Here is a 14,906-nt window from a genome sequence, read left to right as displayed (position 1 = left end):
TTGCATATTACATAATTTTGTAAGCATTGCACCACAGATACAGCATGTATAAAACATACAGGGCATGCAAAATCTGTACTTCATATAACATTTTCTTTACAACAATTATTACCCATTAACCCCAATAAATTAAAAGGCTGTACAAACCTTGGCTCTTAAACTGATCCGGGCTGGGAAGGTGATGGAGGGGGGAGTTACTTGCTGAAGCAGCATGCTCACTACGAAGCATCTGAGCCGCCCGAGGCCCCATGGAACCGTAATCCGCAAACGATAAAGCAGCCCGTTGGTCACCGGGCGAAGTATAGAAACCATAATCAGGGAGTCCTAGAGACATATTGATCCCATCACTTTGAGTTCTGCATTGTGACTCAGTGCACTCAAAACAAAAGTGTCAAATGACAAATAAACAGGTCGCCAGCCCTTGCCATCCACGCTACTGCTCATTACAACATAGAAAGAATTGCAAAATAGCCATTTTAAAAATGCAACAGTGTTATAAACAATTGTGGTGTGAACACAGAAATATTATGACAGCAAAGTAAAAGACAAAAAGGTGCATTTTTTGTACACTGCTAAAGTTAAAACCACAGTGAGAAAGTATAAAACAGGCAATAGAAAGCATTAATCATTTAGATATAAACAACTATCTCAAGTGTGGTTGGTGAAGCTGTTATTAAGGGGTATCTAAAGACAAATGAATCGCCAAACTACATAGAGTCAATTGTTTAAAAATTCTAGTTAACCATGAACATGGTTGTAAATGCTATTTTTGTTATTTATTTTTTATACTTACCTGCTCTGTCTCTTACCTTCTATTCTGGGGTCCCCCGTCGATGATCTTGGCTCCTTCTCTTCTGTGTCTGTCCCCATAGCAACCCAAATGCTATGAGTGCAGATGTGCAGGCTCACTCCTGAGCTGGGTTGTGCATGTCTATAGACACACACAGCCTGGCTTGGCCTCATCCCTGCTCTTTGTTCACTGGCTTAGACTGATAGCATCAGGTGCCAATGGCTCTCCACTGTGTCGATCCAGCTCAAGCTGGATCGATACAGGAGTCGGGTAAGTAATTGGGGGGGGGGGGGGGACACAGTGAAAGTTTTTTTTTACCTTAATGCAGAGGGTGTAATAAAGTAAAAAATCTTTGGACTTTACAACTACTTTAAGATAAAATCAAATAATTAGGGGCTAATCATATTCTAATCTATAATATATTAGAAAACACTCAGGAAACATCATTACACACATTACACAAGAGAACATAATGATAAAATGATTTTAGACATATATTAGTGTGTTATTAATACAACAGTTACCTGATAATGGATGCACTCCTCTTAAAGCTGGAACTAAACCCTTCTATCATTTTTAGACAAAGAACCTGCCATCTTGGCCTCTGTTTGATCTTCAACTGCCATGATGCTCAGTTATGATTCCAGCCAATTGATTGTTTGACAGTTTGGTTGAGAGCACAAATCAATGTGACAGTTACAGTCTAGGAACATGTTAGGAATGTAACTGTCTTTTTTTAAACTGTTAAATCGGTGGGTTTAGTTTTGCTTTAACAGATCAGTCCACTGAAAAGTGATGTTTCAATTTTGGCTAAGATGAAGACAGACTGAACAACATAGCTGTATTTTAAATTAGTTAGGGACTCTAGTAGCAGATATTCATGGAAACCTCACTATTCTACTCAACAGTTGTATGAAACCAGTGGGTAATTCAACCCACCAGCATCTGTTAAAAACACAACATACAGTAACTGTTTTGACCCTTTAGGTTGTGCAAAATGCTTCAACGATGGCATTTGCATCTTTAGAAGAAGATTTAATATAGGAATGCAGATAAAAGGAGGAAGAATGTTAGGCACCTATGTTGCCAAAACAGTGGCGAACATCTGCCATTTTATAAGTGCAGACTTGAAGTGACCACATTGCAAAAAATAAACTCTAAGCCCTTGTACACACGATCGGAGATTCTGACAACCAAATCCGTCCGATTTTGACCACACACAGTCGGAATATACGACAAAACGGTCTGATCGAACACATTCCGTCAGGAAATTTCCGACCGTGTGTACAAGGGCTAATAATTAACTTCTGTTATTTTGATCTAATAAATACGCCATTGAAATTTAGGTATTGTCAGAAATCTTGTCAGTAGATATCAAATACATTGTTCTTTGCAATCTCAGAGGAATATAGAACCATACCCCTCTATGTTATAGAGAAAAGGGTAGGGGTAGGTTTTTGCAGTCCTGTCCTTTTTGTTAATGTCCTAATAAAGTAGGGCAAGTGCTTTAACACTAGGGCAGGCAGTGTGTTACCAGCAGAATCACTAGGTGAAAATAAGGGAAGAAGCATGAAAAAGAAAACTAATACTGCCACCAAATCTAAAGAATGGTAAGCCATAATATATAAAATGTTTGATTTTGGGGTTATGTGCTAAAACTCCTATTACTTGTAAAAGCAAAAGAAGAGTGTCCATGATGCCGAATTCCACTTATATCAGTAGAAACAGTCCCAAAAAATCCCCTGCCATTTTGATCTCTGTGGCCCCCTCACAGCTCTCTAAATGAAGCAACATCAACAGCACAACAACCAGAAAAGGTGAATATACACTTCTTCTTTGACAAGTAAAAGGAGTTTTATTTATTTTTGTAACATGGTTGCTTTAAGAATAAAACAAAATATCTTGCCAGATGCTAGCCCCTAAACAGATTTCACTGGTGGTACAATAAGCAGAAAAAGTGAGAGGAATTTACACAGCACATGTTTTAGCTAAATCTTCCCATGTAAACAATTGAAGTAGATTATAGAAATGAATTTTAAGATAAACTGAATAGATTTTTTTTACTTTGTTACAGCTGCAGTGTTTTGCGGGATAAGATCTGCAGTTAACCAATTTTTACTGGGTACCCGGAACTGCTCTTTAAGGGCTCATGCACAGGGCCGCAACCCCCCCCCCCCCCCCCCAAGAAAACCACACTGCATTCCGGCACCTGCCGATTGTCTAGGAGAGACACAGGACAGAGCTCTGTATATGTAAACAATGCAGAGTTCCATCGTGACAGGTGACATGTGAGATTTTGTTTCTCTGCAAAACAGGGAATAAAATCCATCACATCCCTTAGTGAAAGCACCACACATAGTAAACAAAAACACTGGTTAGGCACACATTTAAGCCTTTGATTGCTTTAGATATTTAACCCCTTCCCAGCCAGTGTCATTAGTACAGCCAGTGTATTAGTAAACAATGCAGAGCTCCATCTTGACAGGTGGGATGTGATGGGTTTGTTTCCCTGCAAAAGCAGAGAATAAAATTCATCACATCCCTTAGTGAAAGCACAACGCATAGTACACAAAAACACTGGTTAGGCACACATTTAACCCTTTGATCGCGCTATCAATAGTACAGTTACAGTACATATTTTTTACATGACTGTATTAGTGTCATTGGTTCCCACAAAGTGTCAGTTAGTGTCAGATTGTCTGCTGCAATAATGCATTCCCTCTATAAGTCGCTGATTGCCACCATTACTTGTATAAAAAAATAATTCCAGTATATATAAACCAGTATGTAGGCGCTATAACTTTTGCGCATACCAAGCAACAACCTAACATTCACTGCCCATTGTAAATGCCTTTTTCTCCAATGACTTACTTAAATGCCTATGGAACAGATCAGAACGCTCCTATCTGCTCTTTGGTTTTGGAAATTCCTATAGGGTAGCAGCAGGCAAAAAATCATTTCCAAAACTTCTAAACACTTCCAAATAGATTTGAACAATACAGATCAATCTTCAAACACATTTCAAGTCCTTTAAATCTGATTCTTTTTTTAAGGAGGATTTCCTGAACCCTAAAACATGTCGGTTGTTTTCAGACCTTTATGCTGCGAACTGTTTCTACTCTAAAAGATATTAGACTCTTGGACATTTGTTTCAAGCTCTTAATGGTTTTATTTTTTTACAAGTGGATTCTTAATCTGCACAACCCCCATTTCCCAGGGGGCTCCCTGACTTGTGAGAGCTGCTGAAATAGAGCTATTTATTCACCTACTGCACACTTTTTTCTAGTGCCTCTACTCCTCCTTTCCCAGGACGATAATTAGTAATTGCTTACATTACACCATAACTACACCTTCAGTTTGTAAATGATAATAACATTTACATTTTATGTAATCCCATTCTGCCTAAAATGTGGTACTGTTTTGGCACTAATTATCCATACAAACATAGAAAAGTGACGGCAGCAAAAGTCTATGTAGTCCATCGAGTCTGCCACTTTTTTTTGTTACCTTTGCTGTCTAACTATAGATCTATGTTTATCCCAAGCATGGTTGAAGTAATTTACTGTCACACTACATCTGCTGGTAGTTTATTCCAAGCATCAACTACCCTTTCCGTAAAATAATACTTTCCAAGATTAGGTTTGAACTTCCCTCCAGTTAGTTTGAAGCCATGTCCCCATGTTCTTGATTTTGGTTTCATATTGAAAAAACTGCCACCCTGAACCTTATTCACCACCTTAATATATTTAAAGGATTCAATCATGTCTCCCCTTTCCATTCCCTTCCAGACTGTACATATTAAGTTCCTGAAGTCTCTCTTGATATGTTATATCCCCCAATCCTTTCATCATTTTTGTTACCCGTCTCTGGACTCATTCTACCTTAATATTTTTTCTGTAATTGAGGTCTCCAGAACTGAAAACAGTTTTCTAAATTAGGTTTCACTAAAGATTTATATAGGGGTATCAGAACCCCTTTCCTCCTGCTGGTCATCCCTCTTCAAGTGATGCATCCTAGAATTCTATTCACAATTGCCACTGCCTGGTCACACCATTTGCTATTTTTGCTTCTGTAGTGCTAACACTAATGTTGTACTCTCTCAGGGGATTCTTTTACCCTAGGTGCATTATTTTACATTTAGAAATATTGTACTGCAGTCTCCACTGCTTTAACCAATCTTCCAGCAATGCCAAATCATGTTCCATGTTACAGACACTTACAGACACTTACAGGGATATCAACCCTATTACACACCTTTGTGCCATCAGTAAAAATATAGTTATACCTTTAGTTATACCACTTACATACAGATTAAATAGAACAGGACCCAGTACAAAGCCGTGTGGTACACCACTAGTGACTGGTCTCTGTTCTGAGTAAACCTCATTTACAACTACACTCCAGTCCCTATCCTTTAGCCAACTGCATATCTAACTGAACCACCCAAGGGTTAAGTCCTAGCTTGTACAACTTTTGTATTCGATGGTTATGTGAAACTGTATCAAATGCCTTGCCGAAATCAAGATATGCTATGTCCACAGCACCACCCTGGTCCAAAACATTGGTAATATAATCAAAAAATGTAATTAGATTAGTCTGACATGAACTGCTCTCAGTGAAGCCATGCTGCTTTGGGTACAGTAAGCTGTGTTTTTTAGGTGATCAATGATCCTTCTTTTCAGGTGCTATTTCCCCAACTGCAATATAGTTTTTCTTGATATAATAGTCTGGATTTATCTGTATTGTATTCACAATTTAAAGAGATTTAGTGAAACACAGCACATGTACCTGTCAGCTCTTAAGCTGGGTACACACTAGAAGTTTTTTTTTGTTCAAACCAGCAGGCTGAAGTAAAAAACGGAGCAGACGCCATACTAATACAAGCGATGTTAGTGCTGCGACCTCCCCTGTTGTGCCTTTCTGTTCTGACAGGGGACCTGCCCCCTCTCCCAGAACACACTGATTGGATCCCGGTCAGATGCTGGTTTTCCAGCATGTCCATTCAACAGAAGCCAGTCAAGAGATCGGCATCTGTATAACAGACAGCTATACACACGAGCCAACAGTTGTACAGTTCCTGCCGAACCAACCAATTTTGAACCATGTGTACAAGGCTTTATAATTTTTCACAAAGTGAAACAACAGTCAGTGATTGTAGGAAGCGCACTACTTACTACACTTAAATTTTGCTTTTGAGTTGCTTCCTTTGCTGCCCAAAGGTAATAGCATTTCTGCAGCATTTAGGCCATCAGAGGAGAAACTAGTCATGACATATACCAGATTTTAGCAATTCTGCCTCTGAAGAGTCATCAGCAATTGAATCACTCAATTTGTCTGCTTTGTACACAATATTACATAGTGAACATTGGGCAAGACAGTAAATTCAGACCAGCCTGTTTATAAAACCAATGAAATATGTGCAATGGCTTGAGATCAAGATTCTTTTACTGTACAGAGCATTCAATCCCATCTATTTTAGCCAAAATAACATTGACAACATTTACAGGAGTAGTAGTATTATTTTAGCCACATTTTAGGCCTGGTTTTTACATTGCTCTTTGCAACATTGCTATGTTTTTGGTCTTTAATAAACCAAAATAGAAAAAGGTCCTTACAGACCTAAATAATAGAAATGTTACTGAGAGTGATGTAAAAGCCTGTATTTGTCTAAAACACTACTACTACATTGTCAATGGTTTTATTCAATTTTGCAATAAAATATCTTAATTTTAAAGTTCTTTGTTTGAATCTCTCCTGGTCTCACTATGCAGGTCTTCCTAACAGAAGTATAGCTCTTAGAATTTAGCAAGACCACAAAGTGCGCAGTTTCAAACACAGCTTAAAAGCTGTATAGTTATATTATGAGCAGGAAGCCTCCAAGAATTAATAATGTTATTGTTGTACATTCACAAACTTAAATAACTCTTTAAAGCCAGCCCCAGCTAAAATACGTTCCCACAAAAAGATCTGCATACATTTTACTGTTTCTAATATGAGTTTAATTGTTTTCAACAATAACAGATTCAAAACATTGTTTTCCTTTTCATGTAGCAATGGAAAATCACAATTTACTGTGTGCACTGCCTGGCAAATTCAAACAGTGCATGAAAATGTGTCCCAAACACCTGTGTTTCTGCCACCCCCCACACACTTTCATAATTGGCCTGATGCATAAAACAAGTTCAAGCCTGTACAACTGCAGCCGTGCAAGACGAGCGTCATCAACCTCCAAGAAGCTCTAATTCTTTATCCCAGCAAAAAATACCAATAACAGCATTTACTAGCCAATCATCAGTACACATATGTGCTTTATTCTCCTTCTTCCTGTGTCTCTTTAATGCTTGTGCGACTTTAGTTTCCCCAGCTTCTAATTAAAGGTCGAGAGATGCCATCTCCGGTGGTAATTCGAGTGAAATAACACTGTCATATGGGAACACTGCACATGGTGAGAATCAAAAGGTGTGGGAAGATGGGCTGAAATTAGGATCTTGCAAAAAATATCTCTTTTTGTTCTTTTGTCTGACTTGTTCTGCTTGTAATTTCCTCTAATTTAATGCATATACATAAAATACCTATTAAAGCACCTGATGTTTTCTTTTTCTTTGCAAGGAATGCCACATTTTAGCAACTTTGGTAGGAAAAAAAATAAACCTTGCACAAATAAATTCCAATATAAGACCTCAAGATATCACAACTTTAATTAAAAAAATAAAATTTAAAACTATGAAGGAACAAATGGTCCCAATATTCTAATATTAAAAAAATATATATATTTAAACATAAGAAAATGTTGCACTAGGAAGTCTTCTTTTACAAAAGATTTTATTAAGATTCAATCCAACAGACTGAATTGAGATTAGATCAACAATGAGATGGTTACATTGCATATGAGACATACAAAAACTAGGAAATATTTTAAGATGTTTAACTGCTTGCTGCCCGCCCACCGTCAAATGACGGAGGGACAGTGCCGCTCTCATTCTGGGTTGACGTCATATGACGGTGCACCGGAGCGGCGTGCCTCATCAGTGCCCATAAGTGCCACCCCATCAGTGCAGCCTATCAGTGCCCATCAGTGCAGCCTCTCAGTGCCAATAAGTGCAGCCTATCAGCGCCAATCAGTGCAGCCTATCAGTGTCCATCAGTGAAGGAGAAAAATTTACAAAATTTACTGACAGAAACTAAGAAAAACTTATTTAGTTTTTTTTCATTTTCAGCCTTTTTTATTTATTTTTTTGTAAAACATTAAATACCACCAAAAGAACTATCTATTTGTGTGAAGAAAATTATAAAGATTTCACATGGTTACAGTGTAGCATGACCGCGCAATTGTCATTGAAAGCAATGAAAGCTGAAAATTGGCCTGGGCAGGGGGGTGAAAGTGCCCCGTAGGCAAGTGGTTAAGGATTGTTTTGCCGTGCCAGTCTGGGTAAAAATGTTCCCTAGCATAACAGGGAATAACTGGCACATCTGTACATGCTAACATTAGACTTACTGACTCTAGGCAAATGACAAAATGGCTGGTTTGGGATCTTTTTACTATGTGTATTCAGGCAGCAACCATTACAGTATATTCAACACAAAAAAAGTAAATACAATTTTGAATGTGGCATGATCAGTGTTTACCCATCAACGGCTGAACTGAGAGTGAGTGCCTAAAAATAACACTTGGATTATTCCTTTATAAATCTTAAGTGTGTGATTCAAGAATCACACAAGCCCAAATCTACCTACCACACCTCTTGAGTTCAACAACATATCCTGCCTGCAGAGTCCAAGAGCACACTAGATGTACCCATTGCCATATTTCTGTAGTCCATACCTGAACACAATGCCTCCCTAAAGTCCTAAACAAGCATATTGTACAAGGATCCCTGTAGGCATGAAGGTTTATATGTACTCCACAAAAAAGCCTAATTCAGATGGTACTACGGGCCTTGGAAAGGTGTATGAAAACTGAGATTCTAAAGCTGTTGAAAGGTAAATGCATCACTGGTGGTTTTAAAAATATATATGTTTTTAGCCATTCATTTTTGGAGCGAGAAGGAACTGTTGAGAATTTCAATAGTGCTGTAATGTGCATATGACAGGATATAATTGCTAATACACATAGCACTCTGTGCTTTTAGGCAGTGCATTGCATTTAATACTAACATTTACATTGTTATTCGTTTCAGTGTTAATGTATTGGTATCTCAGTGCACTTAAAAAAGATAAACTGCAAGTTATTTAATGGAAACTCTTTTTTTGATACTTCCCTCATCAATGGGCAAAACTACAAGCAGTAGTCTGGAACCTGCATAAGAGGTTCTTATATAGTACCGTTACGATTTATATAATAAGACCAAAATTCTGATTTAAAAAAAACATGGGTGGTCCCATAGCATTGCCAGAGATGCAATAGATTGTGCAAAATCGAATGCTTCCTGCTTGCTACTGATGTCCTTCGCCCTCTTTTTTTAGCTTCATTGGGAACAATCCTTGAGAAAACACTGCATCATCAACTACCTCGAGCCATTTCATTTATCTGTAGCATAACCTAGCAGAGAGGAGCTAGAACCTAATTATCATTAGAAAGGCAGATAGACATTTTCTCCGGAAACATGGCTGCATTATATTTGTTAATCTCTATACAGTTAACGCAATTGGTTTCTGAATTTAAAATGCTGCACAATGTTATCATTTTGCAGCATAATAATTTGTGTATTAGTTTAGGCAAAAGTAAGAAAAAGGGGCAAGGGCAAGAAGTGGCAACCGTACAGAGATACACCATTACAATACATCTATGGTTTCTAATAAAGCACCTTCCACTGTTTTAGTTAAAATTACTGACAACTTTTTCACTTCTACGAAAATGTGCATGTATTTCAGTAGTGCAAACACCAGGAACAAATTGGACTGAAGAGATCATGGGATGTAGAGTTATAAAAAAATATATAATTTCCCCTGTCGTCCTACTAAGGAGAATTGTACAAATGGGGGTGGGGGCAGCCGCGTGAAGATGTATTTGGATGGTAGAAAGCTCCTTTCAAACAGAAAATGCTTTCCTATCTTCACGATGCAAGGCTTTTTCTGGACAATCTATTGCATTTTGACTATGGTGTTGGTCCACCAATTGAAAAATATATTAGATCTGCTTTAATAGCATAATGGTAGCGTACATACTGCTGTCAAATCTAATGTCCATATGAAATTCTTTTATTCGCTTTTGTGTACCATTTAGGTTGCCCGGGGAACTAAAGAAATTGAAACACTGATTCGACACTGTATGATATATGTCTGATAAAAGGTGCCTTGTAGCACCAAAAACATTGATAAAGGGTACTGCTGTACCAAAAAGCAATGCTGTATTCTAGAGCAAGGTTAGATGTGAGTAATAGTGATCCATACTAAACATAATATGTTACACTGTCCTAAAGGGTTTATCATGATTAGTGAACTGCAGTGACAAGCAATCTCTGTATGACTTATGAAATGTAATCATGTCTGGCAAGCTGGGAACAACATTGTTGATCCTGGTCCCAATGGCAGGGACACAGGCAACAAAATGGACATTAGAAAGATTGTGGTTGTTATTGTTGAACAAATCATAAACAGGGGCCAAAAAAGAAAGAAAACCATTTAATAAAAAAACAATTCTATTTATAGATCACAACAATCACGAACTGATGTGGAGAAAGCAAAGAAGATATTTCTTTGATTCCCAAGGATATGGCTGATTTCTCCTAAAAGAGTGAAATATATCACCCAGCTTATAAATATACTTTTGCAGATCTCACAAAGTAATTGACAATATGCCCACTATTTATAAAATATTTAGCTTTGTAGCAAAGACACATTTTTTTTCTCTTAACCACTTGGGTACCGCGCTATTGCCGAATGACGGCATTAGCGCGGACCTAGATTTCCGGGACTACGTCTATTGACGTCGTCCCGGTTACGAGCGGCCTGCGCGCCCCCTGAGGGGCGCGCGCGGCGCGCTCTGTGATCGGCGAGTCCGTGAGACTCGCCTGATCACCGATCCGTGTAAGGGGTCGATCCCGACCCCTTATCACGTGATCAGCTGTCAGCCAATGACAGCTGATCATGTGATAGAATGGAGCCGGCAATCGGCTATTATTCCTCCTCGCGCTGACAGCGCGAGGAGAAAAAAAAAAAGCCGATCACCGGCGGCCGTGATAGGGACATCAGTCCCGATCACGGCCAGCAATGAAAGTCACCACATGCCACCTGCCAGTGTCCACCTGCCTCCCGCAGTGCCATCCTGAAGTTTAACAAAGTAAAAGTAAGTGCCCCCCGTCTGTGCCCATAATGCCCACAGTGCCACCCCACAGTGCCACCCACAGTGCCACCCAATCTGCCTCAAAGGTGCTGCACCCCAGTGCCGCCCATCAGTGCCCAGCAGTGCCGCCCATCAGTGCCCAGCAGTGCCGCCCATCAGTGCCCAGCAGTGCCACCTATCAGAGCCACCTATCAGTGCCCATCAGTCCCATCTATCTGTGGTACCTATCAGTGCCCATCCGTGACACCCATCCGTGCCACTTATCCGTGCCACCCATCCGTGCCATCTTATCTGTGCCCATCTTTGCCCATCAGTGCCGCCTTATCTGTGCCCATCGGTGCCGCCTTATCTGTGCCTATTAGTGCCGCCTTAACTATGCCTATCAGTGCCCACCATTGCAGCCTATCAGTGCCCACCAATGCAGCCTATCAGTGCCCACCAATGCAGCCCATCAGTGCCCACCAATGCAGCCTATCAGTGCCGCCTTATCAGCGCACTTCAATGAAGGAGAAAAATGACCCGTTTGCAAAATTTTATAACAAACTATTAAAACATGATTTTTTTTTTTTTTGCATCTTTTTTTGTTTGTTTAGCAAAAAATAAAACTCCGAGCTGTAACTAAATACCACCAAAAGAAAGCTCTATTTGTGGGAAAAAAATGATAAAAATTTCATTTGGGTACAGTGTTGTATGCCCGTGCAATTGTCATTCAAAGTGCATCAGCGCTGAAAGCTGAAAATTGGTCTGGGACTGAGGGGGGTTTAAGTGCCCAGTAAGCAAGTGGTTAAAGAAGTCGTTTGCAAGCCGCCATGAAGTTGCGCTGTACAGCGTGGCTTCAATGTCAGGTGACTTTGAAGCCACATTAGTGTGAGCCAAGACTCTAAAAGAATGTATTAAACAAGAACTTTTTCCTTTTGTTTTTGCTGTCCTTAAAGGGTAACTTCACCTTTTACAGAAACTGGCTGATGCAGACAAGGGACCCCAGTTGTTTTAAATACACTGTGCGGTTTGTTAATATATAGTTAGATGCATATGCTATACCTGTTAAAGGTTAAATTTTTAGAGGTAAGTTTTGTAAATTAAATTCTTGTTCCTAAGGCTTCTGTCACACTGAGGCATTTTTCAGGCATTTTAGCGCTGGAAATAGTGCCTATAAAGCACCTGAAATCTGCCTTCCGTGTTGCCCGAATGTGAAAGTCCAAGTGCTTTCACACCCGGGCTTGCGCTTTCAGGATGTTAGAAAAAAGTCCTGCAAGCAGCATCTTTGGGGCGGTTTGGGAGAGCTGTATACAGAACTCCCAAAACGCCTGCCCATTGAAATGAATCTGCCCAAAAAGCGATTCGTAAGCGTTGCAAACATGGGCAGTTTTAACCCCTTCTTGTGTAAACAACGCTAAAGCTAGGCTTACTGTGCGTGCAATGCACTCTTACTTCCAATGGACACCCTCTAGTGGAGGGGATTATTTTTACAATGTGTGTCTCCCTGACACAGATTGAGTAAATGAGTCATAGCCCTATTGTGTATCCTATCCTTCTTTTAGGCATCATTCAAACTGGCAATGAAGCACACATTATAGATCATTTCAAATGCAGGTAGCATTTAGATGCATGCATGTAGGTAGAGAAGCATTTTTGGAATGCTAGGCAGGTGCTTTGTCATGCATCAATGTGTTTCCTTTGTGAGTTGACATGTGTTTTAATGTGCGTTGATAATATGTTTTTGAATTTAGAATTTGAAGTTGATAGGGTTAACAATAAAAATTGTAATATCTAATGCCAATACACCAAAACAAATGCCATTGACATCTAAAATACAGAAAACAGATATTATTTTTTTTTCAAAATGCAACGCACTGTAGGCTGAGATGGGAACAGATACTATTGTTGATATGAGGGTAACAACGACGTATGCATTTTAGTGCACTGACATGCATTTGTTAAATGCAAAAGTGTAAATGGTCCCTAAATTAAATAAAGCACACTGTGTGTTTAACTGCATTAAGCTGCGTTCAGTTTAGAGAAAATGTAATTTTGTGCATGGATGGGCATATTTGATACTATGAACACATCTAAATGCACAGAAATGTACGTACATTTAATAAAACAAGAGCAGGGACTTAAACAAAGTGGTGGCCACTTGCATACAGACAATGACTCCCTGTTGCATAAATGTGAATGAGATGGGTAAAAGATGGCATGAACTCCTGTTCTCCACCTATAGAAAACTCCTCAGATGCCTTTTGCCCTTTTTGGGGCTTAATTGTAGAAGCAGAATACCTGTGTTTAAACCTAAAGTTGTTTATACTTCCCAGCTCATTTCTTCTGTGTTCAACCACCTCGCGCCCGCCCTATAGCCGAATGACGGCCGTAGAGCAGGCGCGTTCGTCCGGGTGGTGTTTACTTCCGCAATGCGTGCCGCCGCGGGCGCGCATCGCGGAAGTTCTGTGTTCGCCGTGTCCCCCGGGGACAGGCAAACACAGATCGCTGTAAACGGCCAATCACAGCAGCCGTTTACAGCGTGATCGGCGTGTCCAATGGGAGATGATCTCATATGTAAACATGAGATCATCTCTCAGCGCCGCTCTCCCTCCTCACACAGACAGTGTGAGAGGGGAGAGATGAACGGCTGCAGCGGCAGCCGTTCTGCCTCGAGTAAAAAAAAAGTGCCATCCTCCCCCAGCAGTGCCATCCGCCCCAGTGCCATCCGCCCCAGTGCCATCCACCCCAGTGCCATCCACCCCAGTACTACCTGTCCCCAGTGCTACCTGCCCCCAGTGCTACCTGCCCCCAGTGCCACCTGTTGTCAGTGCCATCTGTCATCAGTGCCACGTATAAGGGCCATCTGTCATCAGTGCCACATGTCATCAGTGCCACATAGTGCCATCTGTAATCAGTGCCACGTATTAGTGCCATCTGTCATCAGTGCCACGTATCAGTGCCATTTGTCATCAGTGCTACCTATCAGTGTCACGTGCCATCTGTTGTCAGTGTCACGTGTCATCAATGCCACTTATCAGTGCCATCTGTCATCAGTGTCACGCGTCATCAGTGCCATGTATTAGTGCCATCTGTCATCGGTGGCACGTATTAGTGCCACGTATTAGTGCCATCTGTCATCAGTGCCACGTATTAGTGCCACATGTCTTCAGTGCCACGTATTAGTGCCACGTGTCATCAGTGCCATGTATCAGTGCCACATATTAGTGCCATCTGTCATCAGTGCCACATATTAGTGCCATCTGTCATCAGTGCCACGTGTCATAAGTGCCACGTATAAGTGCCATCATTGCCACGTATCAGTGCCATCTGTCATCAGTGTCACGTTTATTGTCCTGGTGCTTCAAAAGTGTAATAAATAGTCAACAAGTTAGATGTGTAATTTATGTTCCTAGAACACATGATGGCGCTACCTGCATGTTGGGCCTCTCTATGTGGCCAGGCTGTGAAAAAGTCCCACACATGTGGTATTGTAATACTCAGGAGGAGTAGCAGAATTTTTTGGGGGTGTCATTTGTGGTATACACATGCCACGTGAGAGAAATAACCTATTACAATGACACTTTTGTGGAGAAAAAAAAAATGAAAAATCTTAATTTTGCAAAGAATTGTGGGAAAAAAATGACAACATCAAAAAGCTCCCTATGCCTCTTACTAAATACCTTGGAATGTCTACTTTCCAAAAAGGGGTCATTTGGGGGGTATTTGTACTTTCCTGACTTGTTCGGGTCACAAGAAGCGAGATAGGCCACCAGTACATCAGATGTGATCAATTTTGTGCGATTCGCACCACACCTTGTAGACTCTCAAACTTTCACAAAGACCAAATAATATCCA

The 14,906-nt window shown here is 40.3% G+C and overlaps 1 protein-coding gene across 12 annotated transcripts in view; it reads right to left on the bottom strand.

The window, feature by feature from the left end:
* MSI2 (musashi RNA binding protein 2) overlaps nucleotides 1–14,906 on the bottom strand; it is an 845,284-nt gene that overhangs the window by 63,201 nt on the left and 767,177 nt on the right. For 8 of the 12 annotated variants that reach the window (XM_077482429.1, XM_077482423.1, XM_077482420.1 and 5 more), the window contains one exon: nucleotides 148–324. The exons of the other annotated variants lie outside the window; for them this stretch is intronic. In XM_077482429.1, coding sequence (XP_077338555.1) covers nucleotides 148–324 — 177 coding nt within the window. The remainder of the gene's footprint in view (nucleotides 1–147; nucleotides 325–14,906) is intronic. 12 annotated transcript variants of the gene reach the window in all.

Source organism: Lithobates pipiens, unplaced genomic scaffold (assembly GCF_037356315.1).
Source record: "Lithobates pipiens isolate NorthernLeopardFrog02 unplaced genomic scaffold, aLitPip1_a1.2 Scaffold_16, whole genome shotgun sequence".
In the NCBI taxonomy this organism is placed as follows: domain Eukaryota; kingdom Metazoa; phylum Chordata; class Amphibia; order Anura; family Ranidae; genus Lithobates; species Lithobates pipiens.
The sequence above is the reverse complement of the archived record's forward strand: the minus strand, read 5'-3'. Positions and strand labels throughout refer to the sequence as shown.